We start from the raw sequence: 25,526 nt of genomic DNA on the forward strand, positions 1-25,526 counted from the left end.
AACAAGGGAAAGGAGTGGAACTTCCTACATGCTGTTTTCTGGAACCTCAGACCTGCCTCACACAGTCAGACTTTCCTTTTCCTCTTGACTGGATTGTGTGCAGGTATTACATTCAAGTCACACCTACAAACAGCATTGCATGCATTTGTGCTAATGTACACACATTTATAAATATTCTGACAAATTAGAAATATATTAAAAAAACTACAGCACCATGTCAAATTGTGGATAGCATGGCAGCATAGAGGTTAGCGTATCGCTATTAACCATATAATAATTACAGCACTGAAACAGGCCATCTCGGCCCTGCACTCAGCCCATAACCCTCCATTCCTTTCCTGTCCATATAACTATCCAATTTTTTTTGTAAATCACAATATCGAACCTGCCTCCACCACCTCCACTGGAAGCTCGTTCCACACAGCCATCACTCTTTAAGTAAAGAAGTTCCCCCTCGTGTTACCCCTAAACTTTTGCCCCTTAACTCTCAACTAATGTCCTCTTGTTTGAATCTCCCCTACTCTCAATGGAAAAAGCCTATCCATGTCAACTCTATCTATCCCCCTCATAATTTTAAATACCTCCATCAAGTCCTCCCTCAACTCTTTACGCTCCAAAGAAATGAAACAGTGCCAATGAAGCAGGTTCAATTCCGCCAGTGTCTGGGAGGAATTTGTGCATTCTCCGCATGACCACATGGGTTTCCTCTGGATACTCCAATTTAAAGTTACATGGGGTAGTAGGTTATTCACATGGGTGTAAATAGACAGTGCAGGCTCATTGGGCCATAAGGGCCCATCACCATGCTGCATCTATAAATAAAATAAAAGTAAATTAAACTACTACTACCTACCTTCACATGGTACTGTATGTATCCCTCTATTTCCTGCCTATTCATACACCGGTCTATTTCTACCACCACACCCAGACAGTGTGTTATAGGCACCTACTACTTTGTGTAAAAATTGCCTTGAAGATCTTTAAAATTTCTCCACTCAAGGGTAAATATAAATGGGCAATAAATGCTAGACTTTCCAACAACTAAATAATTTGGCATCAGATTGCATATATTTTATGCATGAATAGTGCATTTTCAAAAATTCTAAAACAGCATTTATATTATAAATGGTACAAGTACACAACAATATCAATGTCATCAGTGTGCAACACAAAAGCTCCATTCTCATTTACTGTAGCTGTGGTCCATAAGTTGACTGGTACAATAAGGGTATCAATCAAACAGAACAATGCAAGGTTCTACAATTTAACACATGTAAAATGACTGTTCTGATTGAGGAATCTAGCCACCACAATCACTGCCCAGAGTTCTCAGTGCCATGGTGACTTGAGAATTGTCACACAATGCTGAGGAATTAAGCAGCAAAGTTCACATGCTAAACCTGTTTTATGCATGGTTAGCTCTTGAAAGCCCCGGATTTGTAAAGCCACTCTGTGCAACATATCTGATGTTAGCCTCCTTTGGCTCAATAGAAAACTGGCAACTGCCAATGATATTTGCACATATTATTGTTAACAATTTTGCAATGATTTAATCAGCTAGATTTCAGATCAAAGCTAATTAGTAATCTCTTAATCAGGAAAACTAATTGGGATGTAGTTGCTCAGATATGTTTTTGAAATAGCTAAATATAAAACTATTGTGGAATAATAGAAAAAAGGGCACAGAAGAAAATATTCAGATTTTGCTTGTTTGAATACAAGTGTCAGCTCTGGAGTGCATGCAAACTAACTTTGGGAAAGAGTTACAGGACCGGAATGCTTTTGTAAAATATCATATGTTTTAAATACTATTCAACATAGGCAAAACTCTCACTGCCAAGGAAACCGTGCCTTGTGAGAATCACAAAAAATAAAACACCAAAGTTCAACAAGGATAGAATCATGATGGTAAAGTGAAAAATGCCAAGCCACACTTTAACATATATGGACGGCCTACCTTCACAAGTACAGAAAATAGGTCAATTAGATCCTATTGGAAAATGACCCATTTTTGCAGACACAAACAGGAAACTGAAACTACAACATATACATAACCTATCATTTTAAACTTGCATGTGACTGCATTAGCCAGATTCAGCTGAAAGCTGAACAACTCTTGCCTGACAGATCAATGGTAACTTAATGATTTAATGTTATGAACTGGTCAAGAAGTCAAGTGCTATCCACCCTTTCTGTTTGCCTTGTGCGTTAATTTGTTTTCTTCTAACAGGCTGCATTTTTGCTTTCATAACTTAAGTCTCATTGACTGTACAGCAGGTTAAAACCAAAATCAACTTGGAGAGGCTGGACTTAAATATCTAACCCAATAACTACTTCAGCCAAGGGCAGATATGTGATTAAGTACAAGCAATGCATAGCTTTGCCATTGCCTTCACAAAAATGTATTTGCCTGTATCAATATGATTTTTCTTTTAATTCAGTTTTTGATATCTGGACATTAATGGGAAATCCATTATTTTATTGTCTATTCCTAACTACTCTCGAAAAGAGTACTGCGCTATCTTTTTGAACAATCTATTGGACAAAACAACCATGTTTGTCAGGGCCTAACCCTTTATCACTTTACAAACTATTATTTTCCTCTTTTGTCTTTAACTTTCTGGTGTTAACATTACTTTTTACTAGGGAGTTCCTAAACAGCCGAGGAAGTAACTGCTACACTCTCTCTAAACTGTGCATATTACAACCACAGGAAGTGCATGTTTAGACTTGTGGATGTGATGCCAATCAAGCAAACTGCTTTGTACTGGATGGTGTTAGCTTCCTCAGTGTAGTTGGGGTTGCACTCATCCAGGCCAAGTGAAGATAATTTCAACACACATCAGATACATTGGCAGTGATATAAACATATTTTATGTGCCAGAAAGAGAGTTGCTCACTGCAAGATATCCAGTCTGAATAATTCTTGAAGCCCAATGTCCAATTTAGTTGAATTTCTGGTCAATAGTGTCCAACAGGATGTAAATGATGGTGTTCATCAATAGTAATGGCCTTAATGCAAGGATAGGTAGACTCTTACTTATTAAAGATAGCTATTGCCTGACAATGTATATTGCAAATTAAAAACAAAATGCTCAAAATACTCATCAGATCAAGCAACATCTGAGGAGAAAGAAATAAGAGATAATGCTCAAGTCAAAGGGTTTACACTGGAGGTAAAAGATTATATATGTTGTAGGTTATAGACAATAGCCAGTAAATGAGAGAGCTACCACTGAAGAAGGGAAAAGAATGATGGGAATGGCAGTGATACATTGGAGGCTGTCAGAAAATGTTTGATATATTTTTGGTGGTTTGTTGAAAGAAGGGGGTGAAGGCTTGTTATGATGTCAGTTAATCAATCCAAGAGGTATTAAATAAAGGGAGATAATGGAGAACAAAGAAAAAAACTCACACTGCAACAATAATATACAGAAACAGCAATTACTGGAACCAAGTCTCAAGAGAGACTGCATATGCTAGTAATGGAGAATGCTGAAAATGCTCATCAGGTCAAGCAGCCATTAAGGGGAGAATGTTACATGCGGACATGTGAATGCTACATTGGTGACAACAAACCTGGCCAAAATCTAAAAGCAAAAAATTGCAGATGCTGAACACCATAAAAGTTAAAGAAAAAGGAAAATCTTGTTGCAGGATCATCTTTGCAAACCTATCTGAGATGTTCTTCAAAATGATCAAGGAACCTGTATTTGGATTCTCCAATGTAGAAGATCACAAGCACTGAAATCAGTATACTAAACTGAAAACAACGCAAATAGTACTCAGTGCTGATGATGTGATCTTCTCTACAATGGAGAAACCAAATGTACATTAGGTAATCACTTTACAGAGTGCCTCCATTCAGCCCACAAGGGTGACCCCATCTGTCCAGTTACCTGTCCCTCCTCCATCCAATTCAAAGTTCAAAGTAAATTTATTATCAATGTTCATATATGTTACCATATACAAACCAGAGATTCATTTTCTTACAGGCATTCATAGTAAAAACAAAGAATGATAATAATAATAATAATAATAATAATAATAACAACAACAATAAATAAGCAATTAATATCAAGAACATGAGATGACGAGTCCTTGAAAGTGAGTCTATAGGTTGTGGAAACAGTTCTTTTCTCCCTCCTACATGCTGATTTGTTACCATCTATGGTTCAGCCAATGACAGTCAGCAAACCTATGGCATTGGAGCAGCACCTACCCTCACGGTCATAAATGTAAACTGAGGAGAGCAGGGAGCTAAGCACACAGCCTTATGGTGCACCTATGCTGATGGCAATTGTGAAGACGTTGTTGCCAATCCAAACTGACTGGAGTCTGCAAGTGAAGAAGTGGTGGATCCAGTCGCACAAGGGGATATTAAGGCCTAGGTCATGAAGCTTATTGATTAGTTTTGAGACAATGATAATACTGGATGTGGAGCTGCAGTCAATGAGGAGCATCCTGATCTAGGAATATTCTCAGTCCATTTGTTCCAGGGTTCAGTGAAAAACCAATGAAATGCATCTGCTGTTGACCTGTTGCTCTGGTAGACAAATTGGAGCGCATCCAACTCACTCCTCAGACAAGAGTAGATATGTATTAGCACCAACTTCTGAAAGCACTTTATCACAATGGATGTGAGTGCTACTGGGCGATAGTCAGAGGAAAGGTACCATGTTCTTCTTAGACACTGGTATAATTGAAGCCTGCATGAAGCAGGTGGGTACATCAGATTTCCTTAGTGAGAGGTTAAAGTTATCAGTGAACGCTCCAGGCAATTGAGTAGCACAAGTCTTTAGTGCTGGCTAGGTACTTGGTCTGGGTCAGATGCTCTCCATAGGTCACTCTTCAGAAGGATGCTCTCATGTTGCCCTCAGAGACTGAAATCACAGGGTTGTCAGGGCTGTGGGAATAAATGAAGGTCCCTTCATGTTCTGACAGTTAAAGCAAACATAAAAGGCATTGGGCACATATGGGTGTGAAACCTTGTTGTCATTAATGTCACTTAAACCTTGTTGTCACGTGTTGTTTGGTTTCACTTTGGAGGAAGAAAGAGCATTCAAGCCCTGTTGTAGCTATTAAACATCCTTCAGTAATTCAGGTTTGGTATGGTATTGCCACTTTGCATGTGAGATTGCTTTCCCACTTTGACCACTCTGTTTTGGCTCTTACACTATTTTGTTGAACCCCAGTGTTAGTTAAACTAGCAAAATTTCAACTCCTGCCCAGATATGCTAGTACGATAAGATGGACTCTTGACCTCACAATCTACCTTTTTGTAACCTTCCACTTAACTGCCTATTTGCATTGTGCTTTCTCTGTATGGTGGCACTTTATTGTGTAATCCGTTATTGTTTTACCTTGTGCTATTTCAATCTGTATGGATGACATGCAAGACAAGTTTTTGCTGTTGTTCCATATCTGCCTAGGTGCAATATTGAGCCCCCTATCTGTAACATTTAATTCAATTTTCCCTTTCATAAAATAGTACCCAACCCTTTAGGTCTTTCCAGCAGACTCCTTTATTCTAGATTACTAAATATTGTTCCTCAGAATTTGAAAACTTTTCATGGATTTTCTCACTCCTCTGTTCTCAATTATTTCTGTCAACTTACACTTCCTCCAGACAGGTTTACTGACATTAATAAGTCTTCACCACCTCTTCTCAGCCAACACCAATATGTCATCCATTTAATCTTGAAATCCATACTTGTTCTCTCCTCTCCTCCTCACTCTGCAATTTAAAACATATCCATTTTCCATAATTTTCTAATTCTGATGAAAGTACATTAAATTAAAATAATTCCTTGGCTTTCTACCCATTAATACAACTTGATCTCTAAGCACTACTGGCATTGCCTGCCTTTATTTCATATTTACACCATCTGGTGCTTTTTGGTTTGGGACAGAGTAAAATATTATTTATCATTTACCAGTCCCTGCCTAAATGTTGTCATGGCCTTGCTGCAACCAAAAAAAAGCTTCATCATCTAACAGTAGAAAAATGGAATTAATGCTTCTGTGAAAATCAGCAAACATTCCCACTCATATTAGAAAAATATGGTCACTGATGAAAATACTAAGTCCAAGACATGAGCAAGAGCTCATGCTGCATTTTCCAAGGGCCAAAAGAGGTAACTCTGAAGAATCATAATGACCTTCTTTTGAAAGTGCTACAACTCCAAACTCTTTGATGTATATTGATTTCAATTTTACCAGAGCTCGAGGCCATGCTCAGTCAAGTTATTGTCAAGTCATTGACACTCACCTAACTTCAGGATTTCAATTCTTTCAGACATGTTCATAACACAATCATAATACAGTCCAAAACCTATTAGTCCTGGTGAAATGAAAACTGAGCATCAGTGAACAAGTTACTTCTGAGTAAGCACCATTTGATCACAACATTGCCAATACTTTTCAACATTTTACTGATGATCAAGAGGAGACACATTTGCTGGAATATATTTGTTCTACTTTTCATGGCCAGGTCATATCTGGGCAATATTTCATATTGTCAGATGTATGCCAATTTTTGTTACTACTTGGCTAGAGGTGTACCCAATTCTAAGAATCAATTTTTAAGCACAACGATAGGAATGCTTTCTAGTCCTACTACTTTGCTATTACTTCCAGCTGTTTCTTGACATGACTTTGAGGGAATCAAATATGGAAAAGATTGATTTGTGACTGTAGGGACCTTAGGAGTAGGCCAAGAAGGTTCATCCATTTATCACTTTTGATAAATACTCCACCTTTGCTTTTGGCATTCACATAGTGGCACCCTCCAATCATTGAGGATGGGAGTACTCTTGGAGTCCCTGGATCCACTAGAATTCAAATTTAGATTTAAGTCTACGGAGTTTTGATAATGACCTATTGTGGGAACACCAAGCCCTGTCCATTGCATATATTTTTCTGTTTAGTATGCATGTATGTTCTCAGGTTGGGACCTCAGTTTTAGGTGTGCTTGGTACTTGTTATTCACTTGGGCTAACTCCCTGGCTTGATTATTGTTCAAATACACCATAAAGTAACAGAATATGATGGAAGGCAATTCTGTTGCTAGTGATGATCCAGATGTTTTAAGGATAACCTGTTCTATTCCAATTCTAAGCCATTTAGCACAGTGGTACTGCCGCTGAAAATGCTGACGTGTATCATCAGGGTGAAAATATGACTGTTAAGATGTTGCTTAACTAATTCATAAGCAGCTCCTCTTCTTTAGTCATAAGCCCCAAATGTTTTGTCAGCGAGATTTTGCAAGGTAATTGGTGTTATAAGACTTTGACGTGACCAACTTTGGTACTTAGGTCAACACCTGTCAAGATCACTAGGTTTTATCTTTATTCTTGCTTCAATATAAATGAGTGATTTTACAACTATAATCCATTAATCAATCACCTCTATGACTGAAACTAGTTTTTTTTATTTAATATATCAAAAATCATTTAAGTGAATTTAAATTCCTCAGCTGCCCATTATAGGGCATGAAATAACATCCCCGGATGTCTCTTAAAGCCATATATTTATACCCAAGAAGAGCAAGGTGACTTGTATCTATGACTACTGTCTGGAAAAGCTTATATCAACTGTAATGAAGTACTTCAAGGAGGTGATTATGGTGTGAATCTATTTCTCCTTCAGATATAACCCTCCATCCACTCCAATACAATCCTAGGTACCACCACAAGTCAATAGCTGATGTGATTTCTTTTCACTCTGTTCTGGACCATCTGGACAATAGGAACGCATACATCAAACTGCTGTCCATTAACTACAGCTCAGTGTACAACACAACCATCTCATCCAAACTCATCAAGCTTCGAGACCTGAGGCTCCAAACCTCCAGCAGCTGGATACTCAACATACTGATTGGCAGACCTCAGCAACCATCAATACAGGTGCACCAGGTGTGCTTAGCCCCTGTTCTACTCTCAATACACACATGACTGTGTGGCTAAGCACAGCATCAATACCATCTTCAAATTTGCTAACACTAATATTGTTGGATGAATCACAAGCAACAATCAGTCAGCTTACTAGAGCGAAATAAGACACCTGTTTGAGTAGTGCCACAGCAACCATCTTTCGCTAAGTGTCAGCAAAACTAAAGAGCAGATTGTCAGTTTTAGAAAGGGGAAGGAGGGTGAACATGTGCCAATAATCTACTTTGGGAAAAGTTAGCAGTGGAGAGAGTCAGCAACTTTTAATTCCTGGGTGTAGGTGTAAACATATTGGATGACTTGTCCTGGGCCCAGCACACAGATGCAAGCATAAGGAAAGAGTGCCAGAGTCTTTACTTTCTCAACAGGTTCAGCTTTTCACCAAACACTCTAGTTTCTACAGATGTATTGTGGCATAATGGTTTGGTAATTCAATGCACAAAAGGTAAAAATCAACAGAGAGTAAGGGAACGTCCCACCTGACCAATGGTAGTTTCTTTAGGAGGCACTGCCTCAGGAAGGCAACATCCATCAGAGATCCCCACCATCATGCCACGCCATCTTTTCAGCTGCCATCAAGCAGGACATACAAAGCCTGAAGTCCAACAACAACAGGTTCAAGAACAGGTACTTCTCTTCAGCATTGGGTTCTTGAACCAACGAGCAAAGCTCAAATAACTAGTCTAACAACACTATGACCACTTTGATCACTGTGCACTAAAATAGACTTGTGTGATCTTTTTGTTCTAATTATGTTCTTTCTTGTAAAAGTTGTGTATAATTTATGTCTTTCTTGTGAAGGCTGTTTACTATGTGCCTGTGATGCTGCTGCCGCCAAGTTTTTTTAGATTGCACTTGTGCATACATGTACTCAACTTTGAATTTGGGATTGTTAATTAGATAAATTAACCACTGCACACTCCAATATATTGAATGACATTGCTCCTGTACCTCAGTAATAAATATGAACTAGATTCATCATAAAATTCATTTTTCCCCATTGAATGAACATATTCCTTTAATTCTGTTTTTAATTCAGCCAAGCAGATTCTCAGATACTGAAAAATCAACTATTCTCAGTCTTATTCTTTCAGGCTTTACTTGTGAGAGATAAGATGGAAAACTTATATTTGTACTTTTCCTTTCTGAAAACTTTTGCACTTCACTAAATCCAATCATTATTTTGCTCTTCTCTTTTGTGAATTTGCCACTTTATTCATCAAATTTCATTTACAATTCTGTCTCAATCTCTGCATTGTTAATTCACTGCAATGCTATACTGGCTTACACTTACAGCAAGTTACAGACCTAAATTTTATAGAAACTAAATGGACAAAGGCCTCACTAAATCATAGCAAATAAATGTAAAATGAACAGTAATCTTAAAGAGAAAAAAATGTTGCAAGTCTGAAATAAAAACAGAACACACTTCAATTACTCAAAAAACATTGTTGGATATTTGTTAAAGCAAATTATTGGACCTCTGTTGTAATAAGCATAAAAAAATTGTTGGGCATGATGGATTCTAAGCTTCAATAGAACTATAAATAGTACATGGATATTTTTGTTTATCATGATCTTGTATAGAAACTGCTGTGTGTTCAATTGCACCTGTATGTTGAGACAAGCTACAGGGGCTCTTTAGATTTCCGAGATAGAGACCTTCCACACACTTGGGAGAGACTAAACTCAATGTCTAAACTTGATCCACAGGTACAATTAATATTCTCCTGAATGGAAACATACCAAAGCACAAGACTAAGAACAATAATTGACTGCAATTACAATACTTTGGCTATCACTTCAGGTCATCAGGAATCAAATGGAATACCTCAGAATTTTAAGTTCAGGTCAGTTTTTGCTGAGTGAGCTGAGGTGTCAATTCAAAATTTACACCACACAATCAAAAGCAGCTACTGGATGTTTAAATACACCAATCTCATCATTACCTTACCACCAGATTTCCCTTATGCTCCTAGAAACCTACCCACATCCACAGCACAATGTCTGGCATGTCAGCCAGAGGCTTACTTAAAGCAGGTTAGTGTCCCCTTCAAGAGCTTGCTTTGGGAATTTTTTTAGAAAGAAAATGAGTCAGTTTAACTCAAACATGAGAACAGTTTTCTCTAGGGTGTTCTCAGTGGACTGTTGCAAGATACTTGGGCCAAATGCAAAACTGCTGAGTTATCAACTCTCAGATCATCACCCTTCAGTCTAGCACAAAAAGTACGTCATTCACTTCACAAGAACAGGAATTTCGCAACATCAACTCTTTGCACCCTCATCTCCAATATTTACCTCTTTTATTGCATCCTTCAAACAAGTATCAAGTCACTTTAAGCAATACCTCGCTTCCATTACAACTACTGCCACATTTCATTTTCATGACAAACACAAACCTACTTTTGCTTGGTCACTTCATAATCCTCACTCAGACTTCACTTCTCATTTGCTAGCTTTTCAGCTTCAACTTTTTCACTTCCCATGATACGAACCAATTTTATCTTCTATATGTCACAGGTTCTCTTTTCCCTTTGCTTCTTTTCAGCATCTGCAAAACAAGCTAAAAGTTCTCATGCATATGCATCTTCCTTTCTAGAAGTCACTTAGGTTCTCCACAGGCAAAGGAGTAAAATCAGAAGAGATACATTCAACATTCTGCTTTCATTGCAGCTAGAACAACATGTTTATGAGCACCATATATTAAAGATCTCACAGGACTGAATGTTAACGCAGGAGATAGTGGCCTTGGCCAATAATTGTTCCTTATGACCCTCTGAAAAATGCACAGTTGTGCAGCTTGATTCTTTAAGCTCCAGCTAGGTATCAAACTAATTACAACCATCACCAACCATGCCCTTTTCTCTTTATCCCTAAATCGTTTCACTGACTAGTAAACATAACAAAAACTTCAAAGAAAACTGCTACATACAATCATGATGACATTCACGCTGACTCAGATGGTGTGATGGAAAAGTCTAACAGTGTTTCGGATCAAGATAAAAGTTCCCAGATTTGAATTATCAACTTCAGTCAAATGATATGCTATTTGCACCCATGCACCTTCCAAAACCCTCTGAGCATTGTTACTTTAATTGTTCGAGCCAGAAGTTCGTGAGAGATAACTAGCAGAAACTCACTGACCAGTTTTATTCCACAAATATGCTATGCCACTGATGTTGCAAAGACAGTAATCAGAATGGGAAATGTACTTCTTAAATTACTAATAAACTGCAAACTTACTGTTATTTCCATTTTACTACAACTAGATGGCCAAACAAGGCAATTCAAGTGATCTAAAACAGCTATTGTGATGCAATTAGGATCCCACCATTATTTTGCTATGAAACACAGAATATCCACCTGTTCACTGCAAGCTCATTTGGCTTTAGGATTTAAACAGGTCATTAATAATTTCTTCTAGTATATATCCCAACACCAACTGCTCCAATTATACTTCAGTATACAGCTTGATTTCTCAGCTTTATTTTGCTGTATGGCTCAATTCATCTGCTACTGAAATCTCCTTCCTCACGTTCATTATTTCCAAACTCAACTACTCTGTTGGCTAAAATCCAAATACCTTGAATAAAGCAACACCCAGAGGTGGATCTCTGAGCCTCGGTCATCATTCCCTCTTTCACTCTCCCTCATCTGCCTTTCAACACTCTCATCAGAATCCACCCATCACCCTCAGCTTTTGCTCCAATCATTCTCTCCTTTTTATACTGGCTATCTCCATTCTTTCCAATCTAGATGAAAGCTATTGACCAAAACTTTGATTGCCCATTTCCCTCCATACACAATGCCTGATCTACTGAGTTTCTCCAGCACTTCGTGATGCTTGGGATTCCAGCATATGCAGTCTTAACCCTGTTACCACCTTGCATAAATCCAAGTTCTTCAAAAACTTCTGCCAAGTTTCATCCATTCATCAGCCATTTAATGTTATGTTGTAATAGCTGCTAGTTTCCTTATTTCTCAAATCTGTTCTTACACACAATTTGATCTCTGTAAATTTCTCTGATGTTCTTTAGTATCCTTACCAGATGTGTCTTCATAAAACTTGTAATTCTCTCCCCACGTTTCTCTCTGCTACTGATTTTTTTGTCTAATTTTGCTTCTGGCTACTCTTTTTAAATTTCAAATTATCATGCTACTTGTGTAAAAAGACCACATTTTCAGGTTTAAAGAGGTCAGGCTTCCAAAAATTTAAAAACTCAATTTTTGAGAATATTGCAAGAATAGTTAATTTAGCTACGGTGAACGTACATAAACAGTAGGGTTTAAACTTTTGAAACACAGTATAGGATATCCCAATGAGTCAATATTACTGTGCAGATCTGCCTTTTAATTAAGGAATAGTAGGAATAATAATACAAGGAAATGATATTGTGCCTTGAAAGAGTATTCAGTCCCCACAGCTATTTTCACATATTAAGTCTCATTTTCTAAATTTAAAATATATTGAAGTAGGATTTTGAGCTAATCTACAAAACATTGTGTATCATGTCAAATCAAAAGAAAAATCTGTCAATAATTTACTAAAAATTAAAAACCAAAATTGTGAGGCTGGAAAAGTGTTCATCTCCTTTGTAATAACTATGCTAATTTTCCTACCTTACCAACTCATTTGTTGTACAAAATTTGAGGATCACCTGTTTTCAATGAATTCTTAATAAATACCCCTTCTCTTTGTAAGGTCCAGTAGTATGGTAGATTTTCAAAAGACCAACCAAAATAAAGACAAAAGAGTATTCAAAACAACTCAGGGAAATGATAACAGAAGCACAAATCTGGGGCAGGGTACAAGACCATCTCAAAGGCACTGAACATGCCTTGGAGCTCAGTGCAGCTCAGCATGAAAAAGTGGAAACAATACAAAACCACAGCCACACTGCCTAGGTCAGGCCACTTCTCTAAATTTAGTCACCAGAGAAGAAAGGCAGTTAAGAGATGCTACTGTGATGCCAACAGTCACTCTAAGTGAGCTGCAGAAGTCAGTGGCTGCAAATTTAGATGAATTTCATGCCTCCACAATCTCTTAAGCTTTGTATAAAAAGGGTATTTATGAAAGAGTGGCAAGGAAGAAACACTGGCTGAAAAAAAATCATAATGTCTCATAAAGACTTAGCAATGTGTCACTTAGAAAATATTCCAAAGACATGGACGAAGGTCTTGTGGTTGAATGAGACTAAAGTAGAACTTCATGGCCTCAGCACTAAGTGGTACAAGTGGCATAAATCTAGTACTGTGTATTACCCAGGTAGATAGATAGATAGATAGATAGATACTTTATTCATCCCCATGGGGAAATTCAACATTTTTTCCAATGTCCCATACACTTATTGTAGCAAAACTAATTACATACAATACTTAACTCAGTAAAAATATGATATGCATCTAAAATCACCCTCTCAAAAAGCATTAATAAATAGCTTTTAAAAAGTTCTTAAGTAGTTTACTTAAATACATTGAGTCCTAACCCCGGCACTTTAACATATCTTACTCCTGGTGGTTGAATTGTAAAGCCGAATGGCATTGGGGAGTATTGATCTCTTCATCCTGTCTGAGGAGCATTGCATCGATAGCAACCTGTCGCTGAAACTGCTTCTCTGTCTCTGGATGGTGCTATGTAGAGGATGTTCAGGGTTTTCCATGATTGACCGTAGCCTAGTCAGCGCCCTTCGCTCTGCTACCGATGTTATACTCTCCAGTACTTTGCCCACGACAGAGCCCGCCTTCCTTACCAGCTTATTAAGACGTGAGGCGTCCCTCTTCTTAATGCTGCCTCCCCAACACGCCACCACAAAGAAGAGGGCGCTCTCCACAACTGACCTATAGAACATCTTCAGCATGTCACTACAAACATTGAATGACGCCAACCTTCTAAGGAAGTACAGTCGACTCTGTGCCTTCCTGCACAAGGCATCTGTGTTGGCAGTCCAGTCTAGCTTCTCGTCTAACTGCACTCCCAGATACTTGTAGGTCTTAACCAGCTCCACACATTCTCCATTAATGATCACTGGCTCCATATGAGGCCTAGATCTCCTAAAGTCCACCACCATCTCCTTGGTCTTGGTGATATTGAGACGCAGGTAGTTTGAGTTGCACCATATCACAAAGTCCTGTATCAGTTTCCTATACTCTTCCTCCTGTCCATTCCTGACACACCCCACTATGGCCGTGTCACCATTCCTACTGTAAAATATAGTGGAGGTAGCATCATGCTATGGGGATGCTTTTCAGTGGCGGGGATAGGAAATCTGGTCAGGATTGATGGGAAGATGAAGGCTGCTAAATACAGAGAGATCTTGGATAAACACCTGCCAGCCCTTGTCAGAAAGCTTAAACTGGGGAGGAAGTTCATCTTTCAGCAGAACACCGACCCAAAGAACACTGTGAGGGCAACCATAAAGTGGCTTTAAATGATGAAAATCAATGTCCTTGAGTGGCCCAGTCAGAGTCCTGACAACCCAATCGAACATCTCTAGCAAAAGACTGCTGTCCATTGCTGCTCTCCAACTAACCTAGCACAGCTTGAGCAATTTTGCTAGGCAGAGTGAGAAAATCTTCTTCCATTACATTATACAAACCTAATAGAATCTTATCCAATAAAACTACTGGCTGGAATAACGAGAGGTGGTTCAACTACGTACTGAGCAAAGGGGGATGAATACTTTTGAACTGCTAATATTTCAGTTCCTGAATTTTTAGATTTTCATACTTCAGATTTTTCCCTGTTTTTGGGCTCTACTATGAAAAAAGTATTTACAAATAAAATTTTGAAAGTATATTAATCAAAATCTCGGGTTGTAATTCTCATTTATGTTAACTTGTTGAATACTTTTTAAAGGCACTGTGGCCAAAACTACAAACAAGAAGTAGCCTTCAGCTGCTTTGAAATGTAACCCACAAGCAGTGATGAGTTTTTAAATTACAAGGACAATTCCATGAACACCACTATTAGTGAACTGAAAGACTGCATTTTATAACAAGTGGCCACTCAATAGATACACTTTGAAAACTGAGAAGGCAATCTCTTGACACTTGTAAAAAGATATTCTCAATTAAGATAGTATCCAATGATATTTGTAAACCGGCATGACCATAAAACATTCAGAAATACATTGGTCAAATGCACAGACAGTAGGGGAATATTGATTGTACTACAAGTAAACACCTAGAATGAGATTAAGTAAGGTTCCAGATTGGCTATCTTGCCTCTTGGTTCTTCAAATATGATACTGGTTCTGTCATTGAATACTTGGGGTGTTTGGATACCTTGAGAGGCATCTCTCATAATACTACAGTAAAAGAATAATTTATATATTTGGGTATAACCCTCAAAAGCTTTTAGAATATTAAAATGAACTAGCCTGTCACAAAAAAATGTTTGAATATTCATAGCTGGTCTTACCATTTAAAGATCTGATCAGAACGTACAACTATAATTCTACAGAACCACATCTCCATACTCAAAATAATTGAACTAGTGAAAGCATAATTAATCACCTGTTTTTAATCTTTTACTGAAAGGGTATTTTGAGTTCAGGAAGATTTTTCCACTAGATCTCTACACGTCTGCTTGTGCTGAATAAAGTCCTATTACATCACATTGCTGGTGTACATATAGTTATTGCCCTAACATGGGATCAAAAGTGTGTTTTTAAGCACTGAAAAGAACTTGTGTTTGAGAAGAAAAGGTAGCTTCAGTGGAAGACAGACATCAACATTTCAGGAACAACTTCTCCACTGCCATTAGTTTTCTGAATGGACAATGAACCCATGAACACTACCTCACCTATTTTATATTTACTCTGTTTTTGCACTACTTATTTGTTTATATATTATATATATCTGTTGTTTGCTGCTGCAAAACAACAGATCTCCTGACGTATGTCAGTAATATTAACCATGATTCTGATATGAAATAAGTGAACAAATGGATCATAATTCAGAGAACAACAGGGAGTGCAATTGCTTAACTGATTAGGACATCAAGTAGTATCCCCAATAAAAAAGAAAGATGACAGTAAATAACGAGGACTTGGCAGCAGGTCAGGCAACATTCTTGGAGAGCAAAATGAGCAAAATATTTCAGGTTGATCTTGGGTTTTATTGACCCAAGGCTTTAACTCTAGTCTTCCTCTCTCCATAAAGGCTCTCTACTAAAGGACTGTTTGTGTCATTTTCTGCCTCCATTCTTTTTAAAGACAACCCATTTGACCAGACTTTGGATTTACAGCATACCCAGATCTTTGCAATTTAGTTTTTTTTAATCTACTCATCTGCTTGGATACGTGACAGTTTACAACCATGGCATCAAGAGAACCACATTCAAGGGGGGGGGGGGGGGATGATAAATGCTGATAAATCAGTAAACAGTTCATGGTTTCTGGCAAAAATTCATCACATTCATTGAAAAAATTTGCAAACAGAAAGATTTACAATACAAATGATATCAGACTTTGTTGGAAATATTCATCAAAGATCAAATGACATTCTCCTGGGTCACAGGCCGAGTAAGCATATGTTGATATTCATGTGCTGTCCAGTTTTTTTTAAAGTTATGTATTGGACTGAGCTGCTGCTGCAATACATGGCTCACACAAGCTCAAACACTGATTGGTGAAGCTGAGAAAATACCATTATTTGCAGGAAGTTTAATCACTAATATGCCAGCAAAATATTTTAGTCAAAAATCTGCAAGGATAAACTATGACATTTTCAAAGAATTTCATAACAAAAAGTTTGTTCTTCATGTTCAGGAACACCTGCAATCAAAAGGGCTTACCAGAAAAGGTTATCTTGCTAGTGGATAACACCCCTTGTCATCCTTATGAAAACCTTCTCACATCATAAAATGGCAATGTTTTTAATCACCAAATATTCTTCTGAAATCCAACCTGTGGGTCAAGGGGACTGCTTGCATTCAAGGAGAATTATCAATCTGGACTGTAACATTAGTGAGAGCGATATATTTTATATACTTTTAGAAGAAGATCATTCTCAATGCAATTTATTGAGTCTGAAGCACTGTAAAACCAATCACATGGATCATATCACAAAGCAAAATCATTTGAGAGCTATGCAGTCGTAATAATTCAGAAAACATGCTTTGCAAATATTGTGCAGCAAATAAAAAAAAGTTGATTTGGAAAATAATGAGGAGCATGAACACCCAATGCCACCAACCAAGACAGGAGTTATATTATAATAGTAACATTCAACAATATATACACTGTGGCAGCATAGAGCAAGAGTGGAAAAAGACCCAATTCCACTATGTCAGATATCACACAGGAAGCTTTCATCTTTGTGATGCACTGCTTGATTATGTACTTGAAGAAAAAGCTATTTAATTGTGAGGTATAGACAATTATTTAAAATAAGGCAAGCCAATTAATAAAATAATTATCACTGTGTACAACATAAGCAACAGAAGAACATTTTTGATCATTTTTAATATTTTTGTATAATCCAGAGAGGTTGTTCACTCTAGTACTCTGAAAAGCCACAAGTATAAATGCAAGTTCTTAACTACTGTGTGTACAAGACCATTCTTAACTTACCTAGCAGTGTGATAGAACAGATTTATTGTTTGTTGCATTGAGTAGCCTTATGTACATGCTGAAATGTAAACAGGAAATGCTAGATATATTTGATGTTATGCCATTCGCCAAGCTAGGCAATTAGCTTTCAGAGATTTCATCACCATTCGAGGTAACATCCTCAGTGCACAGTTGTTTGTGTTTCTTTCTGGGAGTGCCCACGTATATATAGTACAAACACCTCAACCCGAGCTACCAATATTCACCACCATCCTAAATGCTGGATATAGTTAATGGATCAGACAGCACCTAATCATTTTCATTTCAGAGTTACAGCATCTGCAGAGTTTTGCATTTCACTTATGTCTAGCCCACCAGCAGTGCCATATATTAGATTAATAAGGCTGGTATGCCAAGTAAATATGGTATTGTTACTGGCAACTTAGTTTAATAAGCCATGAATGTCTTTTTAAATTAATAATCTATAACCAGGTATTTTCAGCCATTCCCTTTCATTAATATCAATAGAAAAGAAGTCCTTGTCTCTCCTCAGACCTGGCACAGTATCTTTTGAAATGTTAGCTCTGCAAACAGCAGGAATTATCCCAAATTTTTGTATTCACTTTTACCTTTATGTTGACTTGTTAAATTACTAAGAGCAACTTTTGCAATTCCACATTCATTGGGCATACATGAGAATCTTGTAGCTATCATCAATTTCATGAAGTAATGAGACAGATACTTGTGGTTTTTACATCACCATTCCCAAAATAATCAGCATGTTCTTCACCAACAATAATTTGTTGACACTATTATAATGCAGAGGAAAGGGTATCCAATTTTCACACAGAAATTTCAACTACTATTGATGTGACTACTGTATCTGAATCTGTGATGTTGATTAAAAGATATTGAGTAGGGCACCAATTTTCGGTTCCACAGATACTTTTTTTTAAAAAAACACCCCCTATAATGGAGTGCTCTATTAATATATAATTAACGTCATGATGGATTAATTCTTATTAAACAAAATTATATAAATAATACATGACAAAGTTCATGTAATCATCTTTTTAATCATGTTAGATTTCTTTTCCCACACAAAGCACTTTTCAGTTGGAACAATTTTTATGTCTAAATTTGAAATATTATTCAGAGATCAGTATTCAGGCAAAAGTGATAGCCTCTGTGTATAATTTATAAATGTGTTCTGGTTTAATTTATTTTATTTTATTTTTATTTTTACACAGAGACTAATACAGCTAATGAACTAAAATTAGATGTTATAGGTTCATATTTTTCTTTTTGCCATTTGCTCTAAGTTAAATATACTAGGAATAATGACAGTTAATTAATTCTGCTATGTCAACCAATTAAAAAAAACAACAACATTCCACATTTAAGCATCACTATATTAGGAACCAGCTTAGTAACACGTAAAATAACATAACACTGCAGAAAATATTCATTGCACAAACTGGTGTCATTGTCCAGGACAGCAATCCTGTGACTGTCCAGGATAGCTAAGGAATGAGGGTGCATAAAAGTGCACCAACAGAATTTGTATTGACTTATTTTCCTTCTGTACGGATCATACATAACCTGGGTCAATGACAGAGTGGTCTTTTTAGTTGTCATGAGCTAACAGGTACTAAAGTACAATTAATGAAACCCTAGTCGTAAGGGAAGTCATTACTGTTAAAAATATCAAAGCTTATTAATTCTGGTCACTGGCATCTATTGCAAACGTTTGCTCTGGAAAAATGTTCACATATAAATGGCTTGATGCAGTTTTACAAAATGGACTAAGAGTTATATCTCTTACAAAGGACATATTTATAATAAAGTATAATCTCCAGTGCATTAGACAACTTCAGTAAAAGATTACATACTTATACTAAGCCTATAACATGAATCAATCTATAGAACAACTGTGCTGGGTAAAATCTTCCGCGAGCAGCCCTTCAGCAGGCAGAGCTGCAGGGTGTCCAGGGGTTTTAAACTGCTGCTACTTCTCTTCCTTCAATTGTTCATAGTACAAACGTGAAATCCATGATAAGAAAGCTACTTAAATAAGATGTAGCAAAGAAATTATAAAGGAGCAAAGATTAGAAAGGCAGGACATTCATAATTCATAAAGATATACAAACCTAATGACCTGAATGCATACTTGCAAATGAACTTCTCAATACAGCATTTTGATGAGTAATTAGCAAGCTTACCTTGAGGGAGAGATATCATCACTCAAATAGTGTGATGTTTTAACTCTATTTGAACTTTTTATTGCATGTATAACCTCCACCATTTAGAAACATCAAGTGAGATGATTCAAAAGGGGCTCAATTGTGTTGATACTCTAACAATCTTTGCCGTGGTAAGAACATCCTATATAGGAAGCATGGCTTCAAGATTAGATTTTTGCAATTTTAAGCTCTTATCTGCCATTTTTCGTGAGCAATTTATAAATTTTTGGGTAATGTCTTATACAACAATACAAGCAACCCCACATTATGGGGTGTTGCATTCGTAGAAAATTGTTCACGTCACGATTTTTCAAAATGAATAGTAGTGTCATCTGTGCAGGCATCAAGAAACACAAGAAGAATGAAAAATTAAATTTTATGTGAAGTTATTTTCTTTCTCCAGTGCACATAAATTCACTCCATGGGAATGAACTTCATTCCATACCTTAAATTTTTGGGTCATCTGTAGCATAATGGACCAAAAAATTTGCCAGCTGAATCAAGTAAGTTCATTCTTCAGGGAAGTGACTACTTGACTGCTAGAAAATAAAACTGCTTAGATTTTGTGTGGCTATCAGAATTGGATCTACCATGGAAATCAGTATGCAGCCATGAAATCTGATATGTTTTCTGTAACAATCAGTCTTTGATCCACCATAGAAATAACTAAGTAACTTGGCAGATTCTATTGATGTTGAATCCTGAGCATAATACAGTATAACGAAGAACATATTGCTGTTCATGAATGAATACTAAGACAATATTAATAAAGATACAGTTGCTCTGGATAATTGTATGTGACAAATAGATGGACAGTTTAGAGAACAGACCCATGAAAAGTGAATATAAAAATGAGAGGGCACAATTCGTTTGAAATCAGATTAATACAATTGATGGAAAGAGTGCAAATGCAACATCGGATTCAGACACCATAATTAAGCTGTCACTTGGAAACTTCATTCACGGGATGTAAGCTTCAATTGGAGGGGACCATTTTGTATCCATCCCAAATTATACTGAGAAGTTTGCAAAAAACCTTCTCCTTCAATCCTGATAAAGCATCTTGATAGAACTCAAATGCATGGTAAGCAACTTCAGGCAGCATTTAATAATCAGTCACATCGGTGTTGAACAAAGAAAAGAATTAGAACAGACTCTAGACTCAGCCAAGATAAGTTTCCTTCTTTGACTGACTCATGTAACCCACAAATTTAATGGTTAATTTGACTGAAAGTACCCATTTATAGATTTTGCACACAACTTATTCTCAAATGTCATACTATATCTTGATATTCTATTCTCTCAGATCTGAATTCTGCAGCCACGCTACAGAGAGGAGAGGAAGTCCAACCTGCCAAGAATATCACCAGTGCTACATGCCTTTTCAACCATATATGTAATGAGCAAACACAAATAAGATCAATGACTCAATCACCATCTTGGTCATCCACGACTTTCAGCTTGAAAATAATCTTTTCAAATGCAACCTGTACATGGAAAATGGCTATATGACACCCCAAAAAACATAAGATTTTACAAATTGAATTGCAGGATTTAGAAAGAAATGTATGGCTCACAAGAGCCAAGCAGTAGACAAACATGCTACAATCAATATTTATTTTAAATAATTTGAATACAAAACACTTTTCAACAAAAAGAATCCGATGGATGTGTACTGAATCAAAATTGTACATTTTATTGATATCATTTAATAGGACATCTGTGATTTCAAATGCAAATATTGCCCAATTTAAACTGCTGTTATCCATCATTTCAAATGTTTTTTTTAAAACATCCTTAACACCATGTTAACTTCTAAATTAGATAAAACATATCTGATTCAGTTCATTTTTCAAATATACTTAAGTATCTCAAAATGACAATAGTTTATTTTAAATCAGTTTTAAATCACTCAAGGTGTGAATACAAATTTCAATTCTGAATATTTACATATTTACACTTCACAGGAACTTAGATACTGCAATGACAGTGAAACAACAAAATCTCAGGAAAGGTAGCAAAACTTCTCTAATGATATGGTCTACATATAAATTTCATTTCTAGAAAAGTTACCTTGAAACAGACATGAAAAACCTGAAGGACAGCAACCCAATATTTACTAGTTTCACATATTAAAAAATTGCTTAACATTTGCAATTGTTTTTAAATAATATAAATTGTACTTAATTCAATATTTATCATTCACAATCAATCCATAAATAAATATTTTTACATTACTTTCTAAAGTGTACGGTGTTCATTTAGTAAATATTGGATTAAGGTGAAAAAAAATCAAATACTTAAAGGCTGGCAAGAACAATCACAGTGCACAATGTAGAAACTACATTTCACAATCCCAAAAAAAAACTACAATTTAAGCTTAAAAATGTCATTGTTTACCATTCACCAAAGTACAATAGCAAGAAATAAGACAACAGGAATGGAAGGGAAAGACCTCTACTAGTTGGACACCTAACTGTGAATGAAAGAACATTTGGTGGTCTTTCGATACTCACTCATCATTTTGGCCCAGAGATACTGCTGCAGGAGTTCTTCAAACCAACTATAATCTGTTGTTTCATCAGAAACATTCTTTCCATCACTAGGTCAGTTATGGAGAGGTTGTTGTAATTGCACAATATTTAGTTTCATTCTCAGCTGCTCACACAATGAGATACCCTATGCTTGACCGTAATAATACCTAGATAAAAGAATGTGGAAAGTATTGCTTGAAAAACACAAATGGCAGGCAATGCCGTTCTCCAATAGAAGGATCTGATTCAATAACGTTATTATCGATGAGGCATTACCTTGAAGCTAACACTGGGCCAGAAACTGCAGCTACAAGAGGTCAGAAGTTGTGCATCCTACAAGAGTGACTCACCTCCTGACTCCAGTGGCTTTCTCTCATCTGCAAATCACAAGTCAGAAGGATGCTGGAATACTCTCCAATTGAATAGGGCCAGTTTTAACAATGCTCAGGAAATCAAACATCCAACCTCCGTATGTAGTAAGATTGGGGCAAAGGAGCATGGAAACACCATTTCCTGCAAGTTTGCCCCAAATCACATTCTATTCCCTCATTGGGGCAATATGTGAATTCTCAAATTTTACACCCAACAATGTGGAGTATATTCACCTGAAGGACTACAGTGGTTCTAGAAGACAAATCCAGGCTAGTTAAGGAAAGGCAACATATGTTGGCTTTGGTAGTTTATTTATTCTTCTCCTAAATTAATACATTTCGGAATGAAGTTTTGATATACCTATGAGATACGGATAGATCCCCAGATGTAAATATCAGATGATTAAACACATGGGCGGAGGAGGGGGAAGAGAACATTTAGAGGAAGAGGAGATGTTCGACAGTTGAACGAGTGCACATTTGCAAATCTTAGCCTTACTCCGAGAAGCCGGATGCTCCTACCTGAGGCAATGCAGAGTTGAGCTGGCGCTGCAGAGAGTCCCTATCGTAGATGACATCCTGGAGTTTGCCCTGTGCCAGCGCCAGGCTCTCCTGGGTCTCCCGGAGGGTATCGAGCAGCCGGTCGCGTTCGTCCAGCATGTTGACCATCAGTTGCTCGAAATTGGAGTCCTCCGAGCTGCTCTGGGAGCCCCTCTGGCTGAGGGTGTCCTCGCTGATGGTGGGCATCACCTCGCACATCATCGTCCCCCGAGTCTCTCAGGCCAGCGGCGAGGTGAGAAACACACAGAAAAAAAACCCACCTTCCAGCGGAAAATAAAGAGAATAATGCAAAGAAAAACCGAAATAAAAGCCCGCGCGATAGTTCGGGGGTGGGGGGGGAGGAACGCCGGCCACCGCTCCTGACATTTACCGCCCTGACACCTCTCCTCTCCTGAATCTCTTTTCACTATCTTACATGTATATAGTACAGATGAGCAATGCCACCCCAAGTTGTGCACCGCTCACATCCTTTACCGATTAAACCGGGTGAGAATATGAAGGAGAGAGAGAGAGGAGGGGGAGAAACGACTCCAGCCGTCACCGCCAACGGTTTGATCTCGAGCCGAGCCCCCGCCCCGCTTGTCACCGTCACTCTGAAGACTGAGAGCGAGGTTTAGAAAATATTAATATTAACAAACGGCTGTAAAATGGTCCTAAACGAGGAATGGTTGGGCGGGCGGGCGGGGGGGGGGGGCGGTGGGAGATTGAAGATGCGACTGGAAATTTGTGAAACGTGCGCGCGCGCGCGCTACAAACGGCGAGGGGCTGCCGGGCTCGCGCGGGAGGGGGCGGGGCGGGGCGCGGCGCGGCGCGCGATCGAGCCCGGGGCCCCTCGCGGCGGCGCGCGAGCGAGCCCGGGGCGCCTCTGCAACCTTGCCCCGTCCCCTCTGTGTGCAAGTGCATATGCTTTTAAAAATAAATTGCCGGCTCCCAGCAACATTCTCTTTTACCAACCGGCTCCGGCGGGAGAATTACAGTTCATACGCCGAGCATCTTTTCTCAGTGTGTTTCAGTTTGAAGTACCGATCTACATGGGCGTGCCCGGAGTTTATTAGGCATTACCTCATACCCCGGGTTCTGAGCTGTCAAGTGCTGCACCTACAGAATTAACTGCACTCTCGCCAGCTGTTCGGCAGCAAGGAAGGGTTGTGTTGTCAAATTGGTGTGCGGATGATTTTTGGAGGAACGCTTTGCAATATTGAAGCGCTGGCGGCGACGCGCGGTTGTAATGTTAAATGTAGGTAGTAGCGGAAACCAGATGTAGATTGCGTGCCACTCCCAAGATCAGTATGGGAGAGGTAGCTGTAATATCTGTATGTGTCACCACTTTGTGCGCCCTCTGAAGCAGCTGCATACTTTCTCGCCAATGATGTCATTATTAAGATGTCATTGCTTATAGGCTGTATGCACAAGCATTGATTTGACATGCCTGACCCGGTACGTTTCCTTTTTAATTTTCAACCGGCTGAGGAACAGACTTTAAAATATCGTTATCGGCATAACAAATGCTACGTGTAGTAAGAAAGTACCTGTCAAAACACTGTCGCAATCCAAATGAAACAGAAACATACTAAACATATATAAAGACATTGCTTGCAATATGAAAAGACTTCGGGTGATGTGAAAGATCTGAAAACAGTTATCCCTCTTACCATTTAAAAACTGCATAAAATAGTTAATTGTTCCGCGTAAATTATTACATTCTTTCAGTTATACAAATTTGTGCCGAGCAAACATATCCTCTTCAAATATAATCTGAATAAAGGGTTTTAATTTATTGAATTGCCTACAAACTCTCATTCACTGTTCTTGTCTAGCTTTGGTTAAAACGACACTATTAAATATGGATGACAAAAAGAACAGAGGATGATGCGTAGGGTGTAAACAGTGTGATCACAACTTGTGGTAATCAATGTTCATACAGGTTTACCACATTTACGTTTTTGATATCAGATTCCACTCCTACGAAAATCGGCAATTAAATAAATAAATAACAGGAAAGCATAGTATTTCTTATTGCCAAAACCAGAATTGTGCATTGGAAATCATTAGCCAATTATTGTGTCCCTGGAATATTGATGTTCTTAAGGCTGTGAAGCAATACACAAGCCTATAGTCTGCTACCTTTTATGTGTTCACAGCTGCTTTACATAACATAAAATGCAAATCCTATCAATGCTGGAATTCTGAAATAAAAATCAGAAAGAGCTGAACATGAATGGGAGATCAAATGAATATCTATACATAGAGACCTTTCATCAACAGGGGAAAAAAGAATAAAAAGAGGCGAAGTTTTGAGATGCAGAGAAAAAAA

The 25,526-nt window shown here is 37.8% G+C and overlaps 1 protein-coding gene across 6 annotated transcripts in view; it reads right to left on the reverse strand.

Annotated features, from left to right (window-relative positions):
- Positions 1-23,800, reverse strand: part of ppfia2 (PTPRF interacting protein alpha 2) — a 334,142-nt gene extending 310,342 nt beyond the window's left edge. For all 6 annotated transcript variants that reach the window (XM_073059619.1, XM_073059615.1, XM_073059617.1 and 3 more), the window contains exon 1: positions 23,174-23,800. In XM_073059619.1, the coding sequence (XP_072915720.1) occupies positions 23,174-23,413 (240 nt within the window). In that variant the 5' untranslated portion in view covers positions 23,414-23,800. The remainder of the gene's footprint in view (positions 1-23,173) is intronic.
- Between the last annotated feature and the right edge of the window lie 1,726 nt (positions 23,801-25,526).

This window comes from Hemitrygon akajei, chromosome 10, assembly GCF_048418815.1.
Source record: "Hemitrygon akajei chromosome 10, sHemAka1.3, whole genome shotgun sequence".
NCBI lineage: Eukaryota > Metazoa > Chordata > Chondrichthyes > Myliobatiformes > Dasyatidae > Hemitrygon > Hemitrygon akajei.